The sequence below is a fragment of the Anomaloglossus baeobatrachus genome, chromosome 2 (genome assembly GCF_048569485.1).
Source record: "Anomaloglossus baeobatrachus isolate aAnoBae1 chromosome 2, aAnoBae1.hap1, whole genome shotgun sequence".
Classification (NCBI taxonomy): domain Eukaryota; kingdom Metazoa; phylum Chordata; class Amphibia; order Anura; family Aromobatidae; genus Anomaloglossus; species Anomaloglossus baeobatrachus.
The window spans coordinates 6,193,725-6,219,074 of NC_134354.1; the positions used below are offsets into that span (position 1 = coordinate 6,193,725).

General features: G+C 46.1%; 1 protein-coding gene across 1 annotated transcript; it reads right to left on the reverse strand.

The window, feature by feature from the left end:
- LOC142290819 (zinc finger BED domain-containing protein 4-like) lies at positions 1-25,350 on the reverse strand. Its single transcript, XM_075334836.1, has 3 exons — positions 24,992-25,350; positions 9,482-9,546; positions 1-3,413 (listed from the first exon to the last, which is right to left on the reverse strand). The coding sequence occupies exon 3, from the start codon at positions 3,212-3,214 to the stop codon at positions 311-313; it is 2,904 nt and encodes a 967-aa protein (XP_075190951.1). The 5' UTR covers positions 3,215-3,413; positions 9,482-9,546; positions 24,992-25,350; the 3' UTR covers positions 1-310.

The window sequence follows — 25,350 nt, forward strand, 5'->3', positions numbered from 1 at the left end:
ATTACTGGCTTCAGGGTGCTGCATAATCAGGTGACCCAGCACCATTGCACCCGGATAATCCGGATCTACAGGGGTGTTCATGGGAGTAAATAAATTGGAGTACGGGGACATTTTTGTTTTTTTATTTAATGTAAAGCCAATTGACTTAAACTGAATAAAAAACAAAAAAAAATTTTTAAAAAAATGTGGCGGTTCAAGGGAGGGGGGAGGAGGAGGCGGCCGCAGTATAGGTTCAAACTTAGGGAAGCAACAAAATGAAAGCAATGTGGCATAGGGTGTCACCGTGGCTGGGCGCGGGCGGTCTAGCTGACTAGTCATCTAAAGGCAGGGACAAGTCCGGTGCGATCCACGCACGGTTCATTTTAAGCAATGTGAGCTTGCCCACGTTGTCTGTGGACAGGCGGACGCGCTTGTCTGTGATCACACCACCTGTGGCGCTGAAGAAATGCTTGGACATGACACTAGCAGCAGGGCAGGCCAGCACCTCCAAGGCGTACAGGGCAAGCTCCGGCCAGGTGTCCAATTTGGAGGCCCAGAAGTTAAAAGGCGCAGATCCATCGGTTAGTATATGTAGATGTGTGGACATGTACTCTTCCACCATGTTGTGGAAACGTTGCTGCCTGATGTTCGGCACCGTAGCACATGGTGGTGCTGGATTCAGCAGAAACTTTCTCCAGAAGACGTCCATGCTGACCCTGGTTGTAGACGCGATGCCGCAACTGCGCTGGCGACTTGCTCCTCTGCCTTGTGACTCCGCTGAGCCCCCAGCGTCCGCTGGAAACGCTGTCATTAGTGCATCTACCAGCGTGCGCTTGTAATCACACATTTTGTTATCCCGCTCCAAGGATGGGAGTAACGACGGTACGTTGTCTTTGTAGCGAGGATCCAGCATGGTCGCCACCCAGTACTTAGCACTGGTAAGAATCCGGGCAACTCTGCGGTCGTTGTGTAGGCACAGCAGCATGTATTGGCTCATGTGTGCCAGGCTGCCCAAAGGCCACAAGCTGTCCTCAGTGGGAGGTGTAATGTCTGGGTCCTCCATATCCCCCCAGCCACGCTCCAGTGATGCCCGTGAGCTGCTTTGAGAGCCATCTTGCTGGGAAAATGGTTCCTCTTCGTCATCCTCCTCCTCCTCCTCCTCATCATCATCATCATCCTCTTCCTCCTCCTCCAAACCTGTCCCCTGGCTGGACACCTGTGTACCTGACCACTGTTGATGCAAAACGTCACCCTCCGAGCAACGTGTTGACGACGGGCCTGACATTGATGTGAATGGTCTCGGTTCCTCCTGCTCCTCTTCCTCCTGGGCCACCACGTCATCAATCATTGCCTGAAGAGTTTTTTCAAGCAGGCAGATAACTGGTATAGTCAGGCTGATTATGGCGTCTTCTGCGCTGACCATGTTGGTACAGTATTCAAAGCAGCTCAACACGGCACACAGGTCCTGGATGGAGGCCCACTCTTTGGCAGTAAAGTGGTGTTGGTCCACAGAGTGATTCTGCTGGGCGTGAAACTCCACTATGGCCTGCTGCTGCTCGCACAGTCTCTCCAGCATACGGAAGGTGGAGTTCCAACTTGTAGGGACATCACATATGAGACGGTGAACAGGAAGGCCGAACTGACGCTGCAGGGCAGCCAGGCCAGCAGCATCGGGGTAAGAATGCCGAAAACGGGCGCAAACTGACCGCACTTTCCCCAGCAGATCGGACACATGTGGGTAATTCTTAAGGAAGCTCTGCACCACCAAATTAAGGACATGCGCCATGCAAGGGATGTGTGACAAACCGGCTACGCCCAGAGCTGCTACCAGACTTCGCCCATTATCGCACATCACCAGGCCGGGCTTCAGGTTCACTGGCAGCAACCACTCGTCTATCTGCTCTTTAATCACCGTCCACAGCTCCTCTGCGGTGTGGGACTTGTTTGCCAAACAGATGAGTTTAAGGACAGCTTGCTGCCGTTTGCCCCTGGCTGCTCTGTAGTTGGTGGTGCAGGTCTCACTGTGCCTGGAGGAAGAGGTCGCGGAGTAGGAGCATGAGGACACTTGGACAGAGAAACGTCCAGCAACCCTCCGTGGTGGTAGCACACGTGCTGGAACGTCTTCCCACTCTGGATCATCCGCCACTAGATTTACCCAGTAGGCAGTTAGGGAGATGTAACGTTCCTTCCTCTGATTACTGGTCCACGTATCAGTGGTAATGTGGACCTTGCCATTGATGGCGTTGCGCAGTGCACACCTGATTTGTTCCACAACATGTGTGTGCAGGGCAGGGATGGAACGCCTGGAAAAGTAGTGGCGGCTGGGAACCACGTACTGTGGGGCAGCCACCGCCATCATTTTTTTAAAACTGTCCGTTTCCACCAGCCGTAACGGCAGCATTTCAAAGGCCAGCAATTTTGAAATGCTGCCATTCAGAACCAGGGCTCGTGGGTGGGTAGGGGGGTATTTCCTCTTTCTCTTGAGGGATTGGTGGATGGGCAACTGAGCGCTTTCATGGGATGGTGTGGACATGGTAGGCAACACTGCTGGTGCTGTCGCATCCTCTCTTTGCAGGGAGGCACGTGGCCCTGGCGGCTGTGTGGAAGAGACTGAGATCGCAGCTGATGAGGGAGCAGGAGGGGAGCGAGATCTGCCATGTTTTTTAAGATGAGCAATCCACTGAGCCTCATGCTTCGCAAGCAGATGCCTCTTCATGGAGCTGGTGCTCAGGTTCATCAAATTTATGCCTCGTTTCAGTCTCTGACGGCACAATGTGCAAACCACCCATCTCCTGTCGTTAGGACATTGCCTGTAGAAATGCCAAGTCAGGGAGCTCTTAGGGCCATGTCTTGGTGAGCTCAGTCCCTCGGCATGGTGGGCAATAGCAGTCGACATACTGGCCAGGGTTCGGCCACTGTCCTTTTCCACTCTGTGCACATTTTTGCGGGGCTGCTGGGGCGGTGTGACCACTACTTCTTCATCCGAACTGGGCATGTTACTAGGATGGCCTTCAGTCCACGTGGGGTCTAAGCTCTCATCATTCCCCGCATCATTCACCCACTCCTCACCCCTGTCCTCCTCGTCGCTCTCCTCATTGAAGAAAGCCACATTAGTTGGCGCCTGTGTTTCATAATCCTCAGAGATGTGCTTCGGTGGTCTGCCGCGTTTCCTCTTCCTCATAGATCTTCTGGGGTGGTCGTCTGACTGTGTGCACTGGCCCTCCAACGTGGTCATCTTCCAACATAAGTGGTCGGTTTATGGCAAAAAAAAAATAAAAAATAAAATATGGAGGCTCGAGGAGAGATCAAACCCATCAATAACCGAGAGGAACTTAATCCAAAATGGATGTTGTTAGGAAGGATTTTTTTTAGTCCAGAATGGTGATTTTTTTTTTGTAACGTTTTGACTCCAATATTTGGATCTTCATCAGACACTAAAAAGAGAAACAGAAAAAAAAAAACCATTAACATCTAAGTGTGAACATCAGCGCCAACAAAGGAATGACAATATATATCTGATCATACAAATGTCAGAGCCAACAAAGGAATGACAATATATATCATAGAAATGTCAGAGCCAACAAAGGAATGACAATATATATCTGATCATACGAATGTCAAAGCCAACAAAGGAATGACAATATATATCTGATCATACGAATGTCAAAGCCAACAAAGGAATGACAATATATATCTGATCATACGAATGTCAAAGCCAACAAAGGAATGACAATATACAGTGCCTACAAGTAGTCTTCAACCCCCTGCAGATTTAGCAGGTTTACACATTCGGAATAACTTGGCATTGTGACATTTGGACTGTAGATCAGCCTGGAAGTGTGAAATGCAGCAAAAAAGAATGTTATTTCTTTTTTTATTTTTTTTTTAAACTGTGAAAAGTTTATTCAGAGGGTCATTTATTATTCAACCCCTCAATCCACCAGAATTCTGTTTGGTTCCCCTAAAGTATTAAGAAGTATTTCAGGCACAAAGAACAATGAGCTTCACATGTTTGGATTAATTATCTCTTTTTCCAGCCTTTTCTGACTAATTAAGACCCTCCCCAAACTTGTGAACAGCACTCATACTTGGTCAACATGGGAAAGACAAAGGAGCATTCCAAGGCCATCAGAGACAAGATCGTGGAGGGTCACAAGGCTGGCAAGGGGTACAAAACCCTTTCCAAGGAGTTGGGCCTACCTGTCTCCACTGTTGGGAGCATCATCCGGAAGTGGAAGGCTTATGGAACTACTGTTAGCCTTCCACGGCCTGGACAGCCTTTGAAAGTTTCCACCCGTGCAGAGGCCAGGCTTGTCCGAAGAGTCAAGGCTAACCCAAGGACAACAAGGAAGGAGCTCAGGGAAGATCTCATGGCAGTGGGGACATTGGTTTCAGTCAATACCATAAGTAACGTACTCCACCGCAATAGTCTCCGTTCCAGACGAGCCCGTAAGGTACCTTTACTTTCAAAGCGTCATGTCAAGGCTCGTCTACAGTTTGCTCATGATCACTTGGAGGACTCAGACAGACTGGTTCAAGTTTCTCTGGTCTGATGAGACCAAGATCGAGATCTTTGGTGCCAACCACACACGTGACGTTTGGAGACTGGATGACACTGCATACGACCCCAAGAATACCATCCCTACAGTCAAGCATGGTGGTGGCAGCATCATGCTGTTGGGCTGTTTCTCAGCCAAGGGGCCTGGCCATCTGGTCCGCATCCATGGGAAGATGGATAGCACGGCCTACCTGGAGATTTTGGCCAAGAACCTCCGCTCCTCCATCAAGGATCTTAAGATGGGTCGTCATTTCATCTTCCAACAAGACAACGACCCAAAGCACACAGCCAAGAAAACTAAGGCCTGGTTCAAGAGGGAAAAAAATCAAGGTGTTGCAGTGGCCTAGTCAGTCTCCTGACCTTAACCCAATTGAAAACTTGTGGAAGGAGCTCAAGATTAAAGTCCACATGAGACACCCAAAGAACCTAGATAACTTGGAGAAGATCTGCATGGAGGAGTGGGCCAAGATAACTCCAGAGACCTGTGCTGGCCTGATCAGGTCTTATAAAAGACGATTATTAGCTGTAATTGCAAACAAGGGTTATTCCACAAAATATTAAACCTAGGGGTTGAATAGTAATTGACCCACACTTTTATGTTGAAAATTTATTAAAATTTAACTGAGCAACATAACTTGTTGGTTTGTAAGATTTATGCATCTGTTCATAAATCCTGCTCTTGTTTGAAGTTTGCAGGCTCCAACTTATTTGCATCTTATCAAGCCTACTAAATCTGCAGGGGGTTGAATACTACTTGTAGGCACTGTATATATAATATACCCTGTGTGTAATATCTGCAGGGGGTTGAAGACTACTTGTAGGCACTGTACATCTGATCATACGAATGTCAGAGCCAACAAAGGAATGACAACACACCGTGTGCAGAATTATTAGGCAAGTTGTATTTTAGAGGATATTTTTTATTATTGATCAACAACTATGTTCTCAATCACCCAAAAGACTCAAATATCAGCGCTTAATATTTTTGGCAGTTGGAGGGGTTAATATTTTTGGCAGTTGGAGGGGTTTAGATTTGGCTTCTTAGGAGGATCTGTTTGTGCAGGTGCCTTACTGTGCAGAATTATTAGGCAACTTAATAAAAACCAGTATATGAACTGTGGTAACAATTAAAATATAACCTTTAATGGTTAATAATTAAAAATATTAAAGCATACAACAATTACGGTTGTAGAAACCAAACCAATAAATTGGAGCCTATCCCAAATGTACTTACCGGAGGGGCCGTTCCATCGGTGATAGGGTGTCCACAGCCATGTTGTTCGCCCTAAGGAAATCAGTTGGTTGCATTCGGACCTTAAAGGATGTTTCAGATGAAGCGGCTGTGTCGCTTGCCCACATATTCAGACTGGTAAAACCTTCTCGAGCTCCGTGTCGGGGGAGTCTTTCCAGATTAGAGCATTTATTAACTGCTGCTCAAGAGGTGTGATATACAAGGCGAGATGTGGTTGCAGTCTTGAGTATGTGGGCAAGACGAGCAGAGAGCTTAGGAAGCGTGTCGGGGAACATCTTCGTGACATAGCCAACAAAAGAGACACCCCTTTGGCCAAACATGTAGAAACAGTACATAATGGGGATATCTCCGGCCTTACATTTATGGGCATTGATCTCATTAACTATCCGGCCCGGGGTGGGGATTGGGATCGGAAGATTCTTCAACGGGAATGTAGATGGATCCAGACTCTCAAGACACAGACCCCATTAGGCCCTAATGAGATTCTTACTTTTGGATGTTTTCTGTAGTTCTGAGGGCCCCATAGGGACTCCAGGGACAGCCACCGTGGAATGGGGGCACCCGGTACCTTAAGGTGTTGTTACACTCCCTCAGTAGGTAGGAGCCTTTTAGGGTCACACAGGGACATCTTTAGGAATCTTGGTCTTCCTTATCTTCTGAATTTTGTTTTTCGTGTACACTTTTCAATGTTTGTTTTTTTCTTAGCTTCTTTCCCCGTGCCCTTGGTTACGGTACTCTTATGGATGCCTGCCTTAATCCGATTTTACGTGTCCACCCTATATGGGCTCTTTTGGAAGGACAACCTTAGTTAGCGTATATATTTAACCTTCTCCCCGTTTCGGGGTCTGTACCCTTCCAGCCTTGACAACATGGGGCTTGTTAGTAATTGCCCCCCCTCTTCCTCTGACCCGCTTGTCTTTACCATTCATGCCTGGGGTATTTTGCACTATTTGGTAAATTCATTAATATATACAACTATAGCCATTTACTACACTAATTAATAATGACGCTACTTTTAGAACATTAGCTGTGTTATATAGTCATAGTTGCGTCCTGTTCTTTAGCACAAAAGTGCGGTTTTCACACTTAGTAAGGGCCATTGACAGTGGCCATCTAATTGTGGGCACCTTATTGTTGTATTTGGAGAACTGCCCATTCTCGTGTAACCATGGGCGTTTCATAGATGTATCTACAGTTTCCCACATTATTAGTCATGGGTCACTGCTGGGGGCGGAACCCCCTGTGTCCTATGCCCTCCTGGAGTATCACGTGGCCTTTCTGTATGGCCGCGTGACCAGTGTGGGGCCGTACATATGATGGTATAGGTGGGCGGTACCCGATGTGCTTCCGGCGCTTCCATGGTCACGGGGTCATCTGCATGATATGACCGAATATTGCGTTGTTCGCACATCTGACCCACAGGAAGCCATGTGGTATGGATGTGAGGCAATATGATGCGACCGGATGTGTGTCGCACAACATGCACGCCGCTAGCAACAAGCGGCCGTCTGGGCGTCAGTGCGGTGGGCGGAGTCCGGACGACGCCCACAGCTCGCAGGCCTTGTGACTCGGCCGCATTGTGGGCGTTTTCTTCCCACGTCAGCGCGGCTACGTCAGAGGTGGGTGGAACCTCCGTGATGTGGTCACGGGGAAGGCTCTGCTCTCTATGGGGGGGGAATGATAGGGGATGACCATCTCCGCCCATAAAGCCTAGGGGCGTTCACATCCCAGGGGAAGGATTATTTCCCTGCATACGGGGGACAATTATCATTAGCCTCATTAACATAAGTGGGAATAAGCATATTATGAAACGCGTTGGGAGGTCTAAGAGCATCTCAGGTCAGATGGCTGCCAATTGAGGGGTACTGTGAGGCTGTAATGGTCTGCCCCCCCACCCCCCTCTACATATCGGACAACTTTGTTTTTCTCATTATCTTATGTAGAGTCTACAGTGAGTGTTGTCTACACGACTCTACTGTTTATTGTATATAATTCTGTCTAATGTGTCTTTATTTCTATCACTACGGTGGGCGCAGTCCCCCCCCCCCATCCGTGTAAAGTTTGTCCGTCTTTGGTGATACAAGGAGCTCTACATCTGCTCAAAAAAATCTGCTCCAATTTATTGAATTGGTTTCTACAACCGTAATTAATTGTTTGTGTGGTTTAATATTTTTAATTATTCACCATTAAAGGTTATATTTTAATTGTTACCACAGTTCATATGCTATTTTTGCTTGGCTGTATATAAATATTTTGTGAAGCAAATGACACTCATCAATTTAACTTAATAAAAGCCAAATCTATCCCCATCACTTGTTTGTCACCAGGAAACCAATATAACTGCACAACATATAGAGATAAACATTCCTGACTGCAAAAACAAAACCCGAAATATGAGTGCCCAATATCGCCCCCTTTCTCTCTGAAGACCCTCAGCAGCCTCCATCCATAGATTCTGTCATTGCTTGATCTGTTTACCATCAACATTGCGTGCAACAGCCTCCACAGACTCCAGACGTGGACTGTTTTCCCTCCCTGTAGATCTCACATTTTATGAGGGACCACAGGTTCTCTATGGGGTTCAGATCAGGTGAACAAGGGGGCCATGTCATTATGTTTTCATCTTTTAGACCTTTACTGGCCAGCCATGCTGTGGAGTAGTTGGATGCATGTGATGGAGCATTGTCCTGCAGGAAAATCATGGTTTTCTTGAACGATAGCGATTTCTTCCTGTAGCACTGCTTGAAGAAGTTGTCTTCCAGAAACTGGCAGTAGATCTGGGAGTTGAGCTTCCTCCATCCTCAACCCGAAAAGGTCCCACAAGTTGATCTTTGCTGATCCCAGCCCATACCAGTGCCCACCTCCCCCTTGCTGGCGTCTGAGTCGGAGTGGACCTCTCTGCCCTTTACTGATCCGGCCTCTGGCCCATCCATCTGCCCATCAAGAGTCACTCATCTCATCAGTCCATAAAACCTGTGAAGAATCAGTCTTCAGATATTTCTTGGCCCAGTCTTGAGGTTTTATCTTCTGTTTCTTGGTCAGAGGTGGTGGTTTTCAGCCTTCCTTACCTTGGCCTGTCCCTGAGTATGGCACACCTTGTGCTTTTTGATACTCCAGTAACGTTGCAGCTCTGAAATATGGACAAACTGGTGGCAAATGGCATCTTGGCAGCTTCACGCTTGATTTTCCTCAATTCATGGGCAGTTATTTGGCGCCTTTTTTGCCCAGCACGCTTCTTGCGACCCTGTTGGCTATTTGCCATGAAACGCTTGATTGTTCGGTGATCACGCTTCACAAGTTTGGCAATTTCAAGACTGCTGCGTCCCCCTGCAAGACATTGCACAATATGGACTTTTCAGAGCCCGTCACATCTCTCTTCTGACCCATTCTGCCAAAGGAAAGGAAGTTGCCTAATAATTAAGCACCCCTTTTATATAGGGTGTTGTGTCATTACACCGCACCCCTCCTCATTAGAGATGCAGATCACCGGATTTACTTCATTGGTAGTTGGCTCTCAGCCTATACAGCTTGGAGTAGGACGACATGTATAACAAGTATCATGTGATCACAATACTCATCTGCCTAATAATTCTGCACACAGTGTATATATCTCATCATACGAATGTCAGAGCCAATATTATTCACTACATAATACTGAAATCACACAAAAATATAGATAAAAATCCACCAACCACAGGTCCTCGGCCAGGAAAAGATGGTGACACTGTCAGAAGTCAGCGAGATCAAGAGAAAGGATCTACAAAAGAGAATGAGACGACTTAATGCATAGAATCCACACAGTATAGATGTGATTATACATCTGTACTGGCAATGTAATATACTGTATAGCACCACACAAGGATACAGGAATATAACACAGGAATATCTGCAGCATCGGGGACCGGACATCAGTGGCTGTGATGTCTCCTTCTGCACCACTCTACCTGGTTACTGAGTGCCCTGAGCTCAGTCACCACCCATACTCTCCCCCCCCACATAGAGACCAGGCTCCTCGAGTGTGCCCCGATAAGTGGCAGGTATACTGCAGTGCACAGGAGATGCCGGGCCCCACCCCATGCATACACCCCCTGATGTGCAGACACTGTATACAGTGATTATATACACCCCCTGATGTGGTGACACGGTATACAGTCAGTATATACACCCCCTGATGTGGTGCCACAGTATACAGTCATTATATACACCGCCTGATATGGAGACAAGGCACAGTCAGTATATACACCCCCTGATGTGGAGACACGGTATTGTAAGGAAAGAGTTAACTAAAATTGAATAGTCATCCACGCCACTTGCAAGAAGCACAAACCGACCCATCTACGCCCCAGACGCTGGGAAGAGCCAAGGACAAATGAACTATGCTTTACTGAGAATCGAAACTTACACTTATGCACACGACATAGCTACGCCCCTATTAGCTTGATAAAAACCTGGATGTGTAATAAACATCAGTTCAGAGCGCACACTCTTGCTTTGTGTGCAGATACCAATCTCTATCTGTATCTCATTAAGGTTGAGAGAAGCTGAGGGGGTGACCGGGACCCTCTCCACATTCGGTCATCACTGGCAACAGTTGTGACCCATTTAGGGGTCAACCTAACATTTCTGGCGCCCAAACAGGGACCTGCGCATACTCCAGGATCCAGTGGACCGTCTTGCCATCCCGAGGACGAGGGGACCAAACACACCTGGCCAGGTAAGAGTTGAAATTTTCTCTGCTCTTTTGCTCCCCATCTCTGTCGTCCTCTTTCCTCACCGCTGCAAGAGGGACACTGAGTAAAAACTGAGTATTTGGCGGGTCACTACTGAACTCAGAAAGAAAGAACTCCTGCCAGTAGATGCTTTTCTGTACTTTTGTTCTTGTCGACTGTCATAGATCAGAGAAGCTGGTAACAACTGGTTCCTCCAGGCTAAAACTGTATTCCAGGGCCAGGCCGGACACCTTTAGGTTCCGGAGCGAGTGCAGTGGGAGCAGTGCCAGTGCTAAAACCACCTCAGGACGAACCAGATAACCAACTTCATAAGCCCTCACGTAAGTGAGTGTTGCTAAGGGAATAGCCTTGTTTGCCGTTTTTATCGGATATAGAATATATCTCCACCATAAGAAGGGTACCCCAGGACCATTCTCCATACTCAGCCTCCCTCCTCTAAACAAAGTTAGGACCCCACCTTAAGTAGGAATACAGAAAAAGGAGTCAGCCTCCGGGTACTTCCAAGGAAGGTGATTATAGTCCAAGGGACGTTTAAGGGTCTAAAAGCTGAGTAAATAGACGGAGAATGGGTCAAGGAACATCATCAACGGACAGAGCTGGATGCACCCTGCCGCATCTCATTACGAGTCGCCATGGGAAGCATGTTGCCAGTCAATCGAAGGAAATCTTTAAGACATTTGGCTTGAAAGGAAAAGAAAAACTTGACCCCCAAAAGTGGGAAAGAATTAAAACCACTAGAGGAGGAATAATAACAGACAAATCGTGGGACACTACAGCCAGGATCCTCTCTGATATGGCCAGAACGGCTAGCACAAACGGCTGGATATATCATGAGGACTCAAAAACCAGGGAGGTGAAAGAACAAAAATCACAGAAAAATGTAGAATCATCTCCACCTCCGTACCCCTACACGAACACACACCAACTTTACCACCAGCAGGACCACAAGGATGGACCTGTTCAAACTGCGGCCAACAAAATCTGGACTGGAGAGAGAGTTGCCTGTCATGCGGCGCTCCACGTCATGGACGGCCTACAGCACCAGAGAGTCTTTATTCCGTAGTGGAGAGAAGAACACTTATCTGGCCACCAGTAGATCCAGCTGCACCAGGCGCTGTTCGGGACCCAGTTCCTCGCACGTATGATGTATATGTACCATGGACCCCAGCCGAACAGACGGCCTTCTTGCAAAATGCTCCCAACCCCATCACAAATCCTGTGAGTTTTGCACGATATTTGGAACAAATACAGGTCTCATACAGGGCTACCTGGTTGGATATAGAAGGACTCTGCAGAGTAAAAATGACCTCTGCAACATATGACAAACTCACCGTCCACTTGGCAGGAAATGTCCCGGCCGAAACCCGCATTGTCCCATCGGGGACGGAATTTATAAACAGACTCCTCAGGAACAACGTAACAAGGGTACTATGGGACCGGTCCACCAGGGTGCTTCTGAAAGCATTGGCACATTCTACTTCAGATTAATTCAGTCCTGCCCGGATGAGGGACTGGACCTACAGGAAGGTGCCATACGCCGCCTCCTCGTAAGGTCCTTCATGGATGGTATACATCCAAATCTAGACGAAAGACTGAAAGCATGTTGCCCAGAATGGAGAAACATGGAAGACATAGATCTTCTCTTTAATAAAGCAAGTGGTCTAGAAACCGATTCTAGAGATAAAAGTAACAAGAAAGTCATTGTAGCAACAGTAGAAGGTCAATTGGACGGAACAAAAATGAAAGGACCTACCTGTTAGTACTGTGGGATAAAAGGACACGTGATAAGAGATTGTAGAAATAAGAGATGCTCAGAAGCAAGCAGAAGGTCAGGTGGACAAAGCCAACTGACTTGGTGCAGCACGGGATAGGGATGCCAGAGGTCCGTTTATACACGTCCCCCTTCAAATTGGTAACAAGGAAATAAGGGCTCTGGTGGACTCGGGAGCCTCACGCTCCGTACTCATCAGGGACCTGGTACCTGAAGACTCCATCTCATCCGAAGCTACTATAGTCTCCGGTTTTGATGGACAAGCCCAGTTAATCTCAATAACGCATCCATTAAAGGTGAAGCTGGGACCACATCTATTCGTATCTAAATTTTTAGTGTCCCCACGACAATCTACAGCCCTAATGGGAGCAGATGTACTGTCAAGATTACAAGCTCAGATTGTCTATAACGAAGATGGCTCCGCTGTCCTGCGAATTCCGGAAGATATTCCAGAAGAAGTCCTGTGTACCATTCAGATGATCGAAGATCGACTAGAAATTGATGCCACACAGGAAGCAAACACGGGCCCAGTACTTCTCCAAGTTCCCGCGAAACTCTGGTCCACATCGAAAACTGACCTCGGCACACTACCTGTGCCCCCCGTAAAAGTATCAGTCAAACCTGGAATTACACCACCACAGGTAAGACAATATTCTCTTAACGCTCAACAGGAAGCCGCCCTGGATCACCAAATAAAAGAACTAGTGAATTCAGGAGCTCTCAGAACTACTAAGTCTTCTTACAATACTCCACTATTCCCTGTCAAGAAGAAACAGGTGAAGAAAGGTGACTCAGTTGCATACCGCATGGTACACGATTTAAGTGCAGTAAACTCAATACTGGAGCCCCTCACTCCAATCGTACCCAACCCACATACGCTGCTCACACAGGTACCGGCTACTTCTACCCATTACACGGTCATAGATCTTGCCAACGCTTTTTTCTCGGTACCATTGGATACAGCATGTCAAGACCTCTTTGCATTCACGCATAAACAAAACCAATACAGGTGGACAAGGCTGCCACAAGGGATGAAGCATTCCACTACTCTATATACTCAGGCTATGAGTAGTGTCCTTCAAGGCTGGCCGTCCCCTGACCGCTGTGTTCTTGTCCAGTATATGTATGACCTACTACTTTGCTGTCCAAGCGAAGAACAATGTAAAAAGGCTTCAATAAGTCTAACCTTCCTAGCAGAATCAGGATGCAAAGAGAGTAAGGACAAGTTACAATTCTACAAAACAAAGGTCACTTTCCTGGGTCATTGTCTCTCTGCAGGCCAAAAACATCTCAGCCCAGACAGACAAGAAGGAATCAGAAAAGCAAGCGTCCCTGGGAACCTCAAGCAACTCAGAGGATTTTTAGGACTCATATCATTCTGCAGACAATGGATTCCCAATGCGTCATTACTCATGCAACCATTATATGATTGCACTAAGAATGTTCCTTTCTTCCTCACAGAAGAAGCTTGACAAAGCTTCCAACAGCTCAAGGAACTAGTGATTGATGCTCCGGCACTACCAAACTACGATCTCAACTTCTACCTGTTTGTAGCAGAACTTCAAGGATTTGCCGTAGGAGTACTCACCCAGAAGACAGAAAAACATCACATAATCGGGTACTACTCCTCTCAACTCGACACCGTCACCAAAGCAGCACCAACCTGTGTCTGTGCAATCAAGGCAGTTTCAAGCATACTGCAGAAAGCATCCGAAATCTCACTCGATTTCCCGACCACCATCCTTCCCAGCCATGATATCTATGCTGTTCTCAACCAAGTGCAGCTGAAACACCTCTCCATGGCAAGACAAGTCAGACTTCAATGTGCGCTGCTGCTACCCCCAAACATCTCATTTGCTCGAGTAACCAGTCTAAACCTTGCTGATCTTCTGATCTTCACCAGTTTAGAAGGGGGGGGGGGGGACAGAGGAAGAGAGTGACAAACGTACCAGTGCACCATTTGACCATGATTGTCAAGAACTCATCCAACATGAGGCAAAGCCCCTGCACAATATTCAAACACCACCACTTACAAATCCAGGCTTTGAACTTTTTGTGGATGGTAGCAGATATGCCGACGAAACAGGCAAATTTCACACCGGATTTGCGGTAGTAACCCTACATGAAGTCATAACCAGCTAACCACTACCTCCACGCATATCTGCCCAAGAAGCAGAACTCCTCACCCTGGGCAATTGAGTTTCTGAAAGAACAAACAGCGAACATCTACACGGACTCAGCCTATGCACACGGCATTGTACACGATTTTGGCACAATCTGGCAGACTAGAGGATTCCTCACAGCAGCAGGAAATCCCATCAGGCATGGAGCCTCAGTGAAGAAACTAATGGAAGTAACCTTGATACCAAAGCAGCTAGCAATCATAAAGGTTGCTGCCCACACCAAGGCTCAAACACCCGAGGCAAGGGGAAATCGCTTGGCCGATCAAACAGCAAAACAAGCCGCCTTACTCCCTTTGAAGGAGACGGAAACAGTGTCAACGACGGAGGAGAAAGCACAGAACCTCTCTGAGACACAGGAAAACGCCTCTGAGGAAGAAAAGGCCGGATGGCGGGCCAAGGGGGAACAAAAAGTGTAGGGGATTTGGCGCCTAAACGGACTTTGTCCTGACACGCAGTTGGTTCCCTGCCATTTTCCAAATACTCCACTACCCTACGCATGGTAGCGCAAACTCAATCATGAACCAGATGCAACCTCATTGGGTAGCCCCCGGCTTCAGACAATACGCCTCCCAGAGAATAAAAGCTTGTCACATCTGCCAACAGCATAATCCAGGCCAGCTAACTAAAGCCCCGCAAAGACATATGCCAAAGACGTCTGCCCCATTCCAAAGAGTACAAATAGACTATATCCAGCTGCCAAGACATGGCATCTACGAGTTTGTACTTGTCTGTGTAGACCTCTTCTCAGGATGGCCAGAGGCCTACCCTGTCAGCTCAGCCACAGCCCGAATCACAGCAAAGAAATTGGCCTGTGAGCTGGTGCCTCGGTATGGACTCCCTGAAGTCATAGAGTCAGACCGAGGTACTCATTTCACTGGACAAGTTTTCCAGAATACCTGTGCCCTGTTAGGCATTCAGTCAGCCTTACACACGCCTTACCACCCACAGTCATCAGGGAAAGTGAAAGGTTAAATGGGACTCTAAAGCTCAAACTAGCCAAGGCAGTGGAGGAGACTGGTAGACCATGGACAGAATGTCTCCCCATAGCTCTTTACTCTATAAGGACCACCCCGCAGGGAAAGCACAGGCTCTCACTCTTTTGAAATACTCTTTGGTAGTGCCCCCAGATTAGGATGCTACTTCCCGCAGGAATTACACCTGCAATGTGATAGCCTAACATCTTATGTTGTTTCCCTGCAAAAGAGATTAACTGAAACCCACCAAAGGGTCGATTCTTCTCGCCCGACCCTAATGCCGTTCCAGGAACCCACTCCCTAAAGCCTGGTGACCGGGTCTACCTAAAGAAGTACGTGAGAAAGACCCTTGAGCCACAATTTGAAGGACCTTTGACTGTCCAGCTGACCACTCCAACCTCCGTTAAACTAGAAAAAAATTTCATATATAAAATTAGAAATCTTTATTGAAGAGATATTAAAAACAAGAATTTTGTTAAAAAGAAGAGGACACTGACAAAAAAGTTCGAGGTTGTCAAAATTAGTACATACAAATGTAAGCATATAGGCATGAGCACAGTAATTATTATCGAATGAGACACACAAGATTTATCTGAATAGATGCTGCCGAGCAGATATGGGAGAAAAAAAATCTCCTCAAAAAATAGAGAAATGCAAGAAAAATTAACCCCAAATTTGGTAAGATCTCCACTAGGATACACAATGATAATTTGTCCGCAGCACATAGAAAGGCTTTACAAGATCTCAAAAAAATGAAAGATGTGGTAATCAAACCAGCGGATAAGGGGGGCAACATTGTGGTGTGGCCCTGTGCTTTATATGAGAAAGAAGCCTTCAGACAGCTAAATGATAAAACAGGTTATCATAGACTCACCTTTAATCCTACTTCCTCCTATCAGGCGCAGCTTGCTCAACTCTTAGAAGATGCATTCCAAGAGGCCACTATTAGTAAGGAAGAGAGAGATGGTCTTCTACCGAATTGTCCTAGGACAGCCTGTCTGTATCTCTTACCCAAAGTCCATAAGGATCTATCCTGTCCTCCGGGTCGCCCTATTGTTTCTGGAAATGGCAGTCTTTGTGAAACAATAGGCAAGTACATTGATTTCCATCTGAAGCCTATCATGGAGAGTTTACCATCTTATCTCAAAGATACTAATGAGTTCCTCAAAAAAATTGAAAATGTTCAGATGGAGAAGGACATGTGGTTGGTGACTTGCGACATTGAGTCATTGTATACGTCCATTCGGCATCATGATGGTATGAGAGCAGCAGAAATGTTTTTGAGCATGTCTCCTTTAGACATCAAGAAAATACAATTTTTGCTCTCTTTGATTGTAAGGGCAAAAATCACACAATTATTTTTTGTTCAAGGGCGCCCTCTACCTGCAGCTCCAGGGTACTGCAATGGGAGCGGCCTTTGCGCCCTCCTATGCAAATCTTTTCCTGGGGCTGTGGGAGAGGGAGATTTTCTTTTCATCTGAGCATTCGATATACATTGAGGGGGTCCTTATATGGACCAGGTATATTGATGACGTATTTATGATTTGGCAGGGTTCTGAAGATGCTTTGAAGGAATTTCTCTACAAACTCAATCAAAACCAGATGAATATCAAAGTGACGTATCACTATAGCCAATCTGACATCGACTTTTTGGATGTGCATATCCTTAAGGATTATACTGGTTTTCTACAAAAAGAGGTACATCGGAAGTCCACATCGGTGAACTCCTTGTTACATGCCTCTTCGTCCCATCCTTACCCTTTGATCTCTGGTATTCCCATAGGACAATTTCTAAGTACCCGCCGCATTTGTTCATCGGATGAAACATTCTATAGACAGGCGGAAGACCTTAAGGATCGCTTTAAGGACAGAGGTTATACGGGGAGGAACATCAAGAAAGGCTATCAAAGAGCCCTGATAGCGAAAAGAGAAACACTTCTACATTTAAGAAGAATCCCCAAAGCTGACCAACAGGTAAGATTCATCAGCACGTATAATTCCAAATGGCATGAAGTTAAGATGGCCTTGGATAAATTTTGGCCTATACTGACCGCCGACCCTGTTTTATCAAAAATCAATTACCGTTAAGCCCTCTATTACCTATAGGAGATCTCCGAATTTACGTGATTTACTTACCCATAGCTGTTATGATGGATCTAACAAAGAAAAGAATCCTTTTGGAACAATGGGCCCCAAATGGGGTTTTTTCCCTTGCCATGATTGCATCGCTTGCCCAAATATGATCAGGGCTTTTGATTTTACATCTAGCGATGGTACTCGTCAGTTCAAAATTACCCAACATATTACTTGTAATACCACGCATGTTGTATATTACGCTGTCTGTCCGTGCAAATTAGTATATGTTGGTCTGACATCACGGCAACTCAAAACCAGAATAAGAGAACATGTACGGGATATTGTGAAGGCGGCCACAATTGAAGACATCTCATCTCTAAAACCCATACCCAGACATTTCAAATCCAAACACAATTGTGATGCCAGTAGTTTACAGGCATTCGGTATTGATCGGATCAATTTGGATAAAAGAGGAGGAGATTTCAAGAAAAGATTAGCTCAGTTGGAAACTCGATGGATTTCTAAAATCGGATGTGTCCGCCCCAATGATGTACTCAGTTTTGCCCCTTTCCTGTAGTTTTTTAATAGTTTTTGTATACCCTTTAGTATTATTTTAATAAATATTCTTGGTTTTAACATTTTTAATTTTTATTCTTTATTTTTAGATCTGACTCCTCTACAAATTTTCCCTGGGCTACCTTATGGACCTACGAACCCATCACCTGCACTTGCACTTTTATAGTATATATACACATGTTGTTTTTAGTCTTCAACTTTTCATCACTTAATATTACTCCTTTATTGTTTTTTCTTCCCCCTTTTTTTTTTTACTTTTTATTTCCTTTTTTATCACTCTTTTCACCACGTTTTTATTCACTATTTATTATTTTTATTTCATATTTTTTTGCATTCATTCTTTCATTCTTATTCAATAAAAAAAAATTTCCACCATCTCTTTTTATCCCTTCACACATTTCCATTTTTCTGCATTTTTATTACTTTTCCTTTTTATTTGATTGTTTTCTATCTGTTTTTGTCACCTTTTTACCCTTCACATTTTGTTATTCTTGTATATATATCTAATCTTAACTAAGTAGGCTCGACTTCACATTTTTACTTTATTCATTTTTTTCTTGCTAATATTTATTCATCTTGTCTTATGTGTATTTGTTATTTATTCTCTATCCCATTATTCCAATATATATCTTTTATTTTTTTATTTATTTATTTATCTCCCATCACTGATTAGTCATTTTTTCTTGCCCTCTTTCTGGGTATTTTTTCATTTTTTCTTTTTCACACCATTTTTCGTTTTCTTATTTCTTTATTTTTTCATGATTTCATTCTTTCACAATTTCTCTCTCTTTTTAGTCACATAATATAATACATATTTATTATATGTTTCTTATGATTGCATATGCAAATCTCATGCACGTTCGCACTTTAATTGTGTTCTGTTGGTCCGGTATTATAGTATTATATCGTTCTGCCTGGGTTACGTATTCTGCCGCGATGTGCGCTGCTGGGTCCGGCCGGCCTCTGGGCTGCTATGGCAACGCGTCTCATGTACCTCGCCGCCCTCCGTCCACGTCATGACGCGTCTGACGTGGGCTGAGCGTGGTGACGTCAGACGCCGCGCCTGGCGGTCACAGAGGCGAGGCGGGACGCAGGAGCGCTATTGATCATCCCGGTTACTAGTGAGTATAAAAACTCTGGGTATACTGCCTATTTGCACCCCCTGGAAGAAGTTAAACGCGAAACGCGCGCGTAGGGGTATTCCTTCTGGTTCCTTGGCTGTCATATTTGAGCACACGCTATACTTTAGGTAATCTTTGCTGCCCTTTGGATTTTTTTTTTTTATCCTTCCATGTCTCTTTGCTGTTGCTTCACCTTGGGTTTGCTTTCTTTGAAAGTAACTCTCATAGCTGTTCCACCAATTCTTTATTACTTTCCATCACGGCGAATGTATTGATTTGAAAACTGGGTATGGCAGCAAGTATTATACCTATGTGGTCTCCATATTGAATCCCTTCAGGTTTTATTTCAGCACATGCAATCTTTGCAGTGCTTCTCATTATTGCTCCTTTTGGGCTTCCTTCACTTGATCCTTTTTCTTGTATCCCATTTATATTATTATATTCACTGTTGGTCTGCTGGCCCTATTATATGCCATTATGGCAAGGATATAAATGCGGTGAATATTTGGTGTGGTAATATTCCTTACACAGTTATATTTTGTTGGTCTCTTTTTCCATAGTATTCCCCCCCCCCCCTTTTTTTCTTTGGGATATTTCTATGGAAACTCATAAGAGCAACTAGCCTGTTGGGGTTAATTTTTCTTGCATTTCTCTATTTTTTGAGGAGATTTTTTTCTCCCATATCTGCTCGGCAGCATCTATTCAGATAAATCTTGTGTGTCTCATTCGCTAATAACTACTGTGCTCATGCCTATATGCTTACATTTGTATGTACTAATTTTGACAACCTCGAACTTTTTTGTCAGTGTCCTCTTTTTAACAAAATTCTTGTTTTTAATATCTCTTCAATAAAGATTTCTAATTTTATATATGAAATATTTTTTCTGGCTCCATTTACTCGTTTCACTGTATAGGTTTTTTCTCAGTTTTTGAGTAAGAGCCGACATATATCAGGTCTCATTTAGGTTTTCTCCGTTAAACTAGAGGGAAGATCGACATGGGTCCATGCCAGCCGCTGCAAGAAGGCCTAATACTGCTGATAAGTATTTCTACGTGGACCTCCTTTCTACGTGGACCTCCTTTCTACGTGGACCTCCTTTCTACGTGGACCTCCTTTCTACGTGGACCTCCTTTCTACGTGGACCTCCTTTCTACGTGGACCTCCTTTCTAGGAATTTCAAAGGGAATAGGAGGATGGTTCATGGGGATCCTGCAATCAGTGTTCCAAGCGCTACTCTGTTTATTAGTGGCCTATGTAGTGGTTAAATTGTTACTGGCTGTTCTCCTGCTGCGCGAAGAAATGCAAAAATAGTAATTATTCAGCGCCAATATGAAACTTCTAACATATACTCTCTTCTGCTCTTTCCCATAGAATCACCTTGGCGTGTTCTGATGTGACTCTTGTCGGGAGGTCTGCAGGCTCAGTACCCAGAGGACGGATGTGGATTTGAAGATTTCACACCCCCAGGCAACCCGCAGCTTGGACAGCATCTGGGGACCAGCCTGCTATTCCAGCTTCTCGATAGGATCCAGTCCCATCACGCACGCCAAAGGGGCGATTGTGAGGAAAGAGTTAACTAAAATTGAATACATAGTCACCCACGCCACTTGCAAGAAGCACAAACCGACCCATCTACGCCCCAGACGCTGGGAAGAGCCAAGGACAAATGAACTATGCTTTGCCGAGAAACGAAACTTATGCTTATACACACGACATAGCTACACCCCCATTAGCTTGATAAAAACCTGTATGTGTAATAAACTTCAGTTCAGAGCGCACACGCTTGCTTATGTGCACATACCAGTCTGCTGTGAATGTCAGTTATGCTTTGGCTGCTGGGAGGCTCCCTCTTGTGGCCAGGAATGGTTTGGACTTGGATCAGGTGTGTTGAGCAATGGGCGTTTCCTTTGCTAACTCTCTGCTTATTTAATCCCTGGTCTGATAGCAGGCTATGCCGGATGTCAGCTCTTTGTTCACCATCCTGCTCCACACCACATCCACTCCAGATAAGTGCTTGTCTTTATTTATTGTCTGGTTCTTTTGCTCTTATCTGAGTTTGTCATTTGCTGTGGTTATTGTCAGTTTATTTGCATGCAGGAATCTTCCCTCTCAGTTGCTTAGCTGGGAAGATCCCTGCAGTTTTGTTTGGAGTATAGCTCCTATAAGTCCATGTGTTTGTGGCTTGTTGAGTTTGTTATGATTCTTGTTTTCTGTTCATTGGTATGACAAGAGCGCCTGGTATAGGACGGAGTGCAGATCGTGTGATCTGAGGGCCTTTTTGTACTATCAGGTATTTGGATTTTTGCAGGGTTTTTCTCTGGCCACCATCAGCCCCTTTCCTGTCCTTTCCTATTTAGTCAGCGGGGGCCTCACCTTTTGCTAATCCTATCATCTATCTGTGTATTGTGTTTTTCCTATATGGGCGCAGTCTGTGAATGTGGGGGGCGCAGTCTGTGAATGTGGGGGGCGCAGTCTGTGAATGTGGGGGGCGCAGTCTGTGAATGTGGGGGGCGCAGTCTGTGAATGTGGGGGGCGCAGTCTGTGAATGTGGGGGGCGCAGTCTGTGAATGTGGGGGGCGCAGTCTGTGAATGTGGGGGGCGCAGTCTGTGAATGTGGGGGGCGCAGTCTGTGAATGTGGGGGGCGCAGTCTGTGAATGTGGGGGGCTTGCTATTCTTGTCTATTTTCTGAGGCAGAGAGTTATTCATCTTTCTGTCCTTTAGGATAGCTAGTTCTCCGGCTGGGTTCGCGGTGCACAGGATGTTAGTTCACCCCTCGGCTACTTCTAGTTGTGATGGTTAGTAAGGGGATGGCGGCCAGATTAGTGGCCAATGCTCTTGTCACCTTTTACCAATGATTTGTGGTGGTCTTCCATGGTTCCGGATCATAACAGGAGGGTCTGTATCTCATTAAGGTTGAGAGAAGCTGCGGGGGGCCGGGACCCTCTCCACATTCAGCATCACTGGCAACAGCTGTCACCCATGTACGGGTCAACCTAACAGTATACAGTCACTATATACACCCCCTGATGTGCAGACACTGTATACAGTCACTATATACACCCCCTGATGTGCAGACACCGTATACAGTCACTATATACACCCCCTGATGTGCAGACACCGTATACAGTCACTATATACAGCCCCTGATGTGCACACACCGTATACAGTCACTACATACACCCACTGATGTGCAGACACCGTATACAGTCACTATATACACCCCCCGATGTGCACACACCGTATACAGTCACTATATACACCCCCCGATGTGCACACACCGTATACAGTCACTACATACACCCACTGATGTGCAGACACCGTATACAGTCACTACATACAGCCCCTGATGTGCAGACACCGTATACAGTCACTATATACACCCCCTGATGTGCAGACACCGTATACAGTCACTATATACACCCCCCGATGTGCAGACACTGTATACAGTCACTATATACACCCCCCGATGTGCAGACACCGTATACAGTCACTATATACACCCCCCGATGTGCAGACACCGTATACAGTCACTATATACACCCCCTGATGTGCAGACACCGTATACAGTAACTATATACACCCCCCGATGTGCAGACACCGTATACAGTCACTATATACAGCCCCTGATGTGCAGACACTGTATACAGTCACTATATACACCCCCCGATGTGCACCGTATACAGTCACTATATACACACCCTGATGTGCAGACACCGTATACAGTCACTATATACACCCCCCGATGTGCAGACACCGTATACAGTCACTATATACAGCCCCCGATGTGCAGACACTGTATACAGTCACTATATACACCCCCCGATGTGCAGACACCGTATACAGTCACTATATACACCCCCCGATGTGCAGACACCGTATACAGTCACTACATACAGCCCCTGATGTGCAGACACCGTATACAGTCACTATATACAGCCCCTGATGTGCAGACACTGTATACAGTCACTATATACACCCCCCGATGTGCAGACACTGTATACAGTCACTACATACAGCCCCTGATGTGCAGACACCGTATACAGTCACTATATACACCCCCCGATGTGCACACACCGTATACAGTCACTATATACACCCCCTGATGTGCACACACCGTATACAGTCACTATATACACCCCCTGATGTGCACACACCGTATACAGTCACTATATACACCCCCTGATGTGCAGACACCGTATACAGTCACTATATACACCCCCCGATGTGCAGACACCGTATACAGTCACTATATACACCCCCTGATGTGCAGACACCGTATACAGTCACTATATACACCCCCCGATGTGCAGACACCGTATACAGTCACTATATACAGCCCCTGATGTGCAGACACTGTATACAGTCACTATATACACCCCCTGATGTGCAGACACCGTATACAGTCACTATATACACCCCCTGATGTGCAGACACCGTATACAGTCACTATATACACCTCCTGATGTGCAGACACCGTATACAGTCACTATATACACCCCCCGATGTGCAGACACCGTATACAGTCACTATATACAGCCCCTGATGTGCAGACACTGTATACAGTCATTATATACAGCCCCCGATGTGCAGACACCGTATACAGTCACTATATACACCCCCCGATGTGCACACACCGTATACAGTCACTATATACAGCCCCTGATGTGCACCGTATACAGTCACTATATACACACCCTGATGTGCAGACACTGTATACAGTCACTATATACAGCCCCCGATGTGCAGACACCGTATACAGTCACTATATACAGCCCCCGATGTGCAGACACCGTATACAGTCACTATATACACCCCCCGATGTGCACACACCGTATACAGTCACTATATACACCCCCTGATGTGCAGACACTGTATACAGTCACTATATACACCCACTGATGTGCACACACTGTATACAGTCACTATATACAGCCCCCGATGTGCAGACACCGTATACAGTCACTATATACACCCCCCGATGTGCACACACCGTATACAGTCACTATATACACCCCCTGATGTGCAGACACCGTATACAGTCACTATATACACCCCCCGATGTGCACACACCGTATACAGTCACTATATACACCCCCCGATGTGCAGACACCGTATACAGTCACTATATACACCCCCTGATGTGCAGACACTGTATACAGTCACTATATACACCCCCTGATGTGCACACACCGTATACAGTCACTATATACACCCCCTGATGTGCAGACACCGTATACAGTCACTATATACACCCCCCGATGTGCACACACCGTATACAGTCACTATATACACCCCCCGATGTGCACACACCGTATACAGTCACTATATACACCCCCTGATGTGCAGACACCGTATACAGTCACTATATACACCCCCCGATGTGCACACACCGTATACAGTCACTATATACACCCCCCGATGTGCAGACACCGTATACAGTCACTATATACACCCCCCGATGTGCAGACACCGTATACAGTCACTATATACACCCCCCGATGTGCAGACACCGTATACAGTCACTATATACACCCCCTGATGTGCAGACACCGTATACAGTCACTATATACACCCCCCGATGTGCACACACCGTATACAGTCACTATATACACCCCCTGATGTGCACACACCGTATACAGTCACTATATACACCCCCTGATGTGCAGACACTGTATACAGTCACTATATACACCTCCTGATGACGTCACAGTGATATAGAGTCAGAATATACCGGGTAATATAACAGTATCCAGGGCACAGGGCACTCACCGCACTGACGCTGGAGGCGGGAGCCGCTGCACGTGCTACAACGGTAACGGCTAAATCCCAGCGGCCAGAGGAACATCTCTGACGTCACGACCATTTGCAGGAAGGGGCGTGGCCTCAGCCAACATAGCTGATTCCAGACATTATTATAAGTCCACGTGGGCTAATTATAATAGAAGCGGGGTCTGGGGGTGACACCACATATACCGGGGTGCAGGGGGGTGACACCACACATACCGGGGTGCGACCCCTATATAAGGGGGGGGCGTGCAGCGGGATGAAACATCACCACGCCCACCAAACAAGATGGCCGCGCCCACAAGTCCCTCTGCTTGCTGGAGTTTATTCACAGCCATAACGTT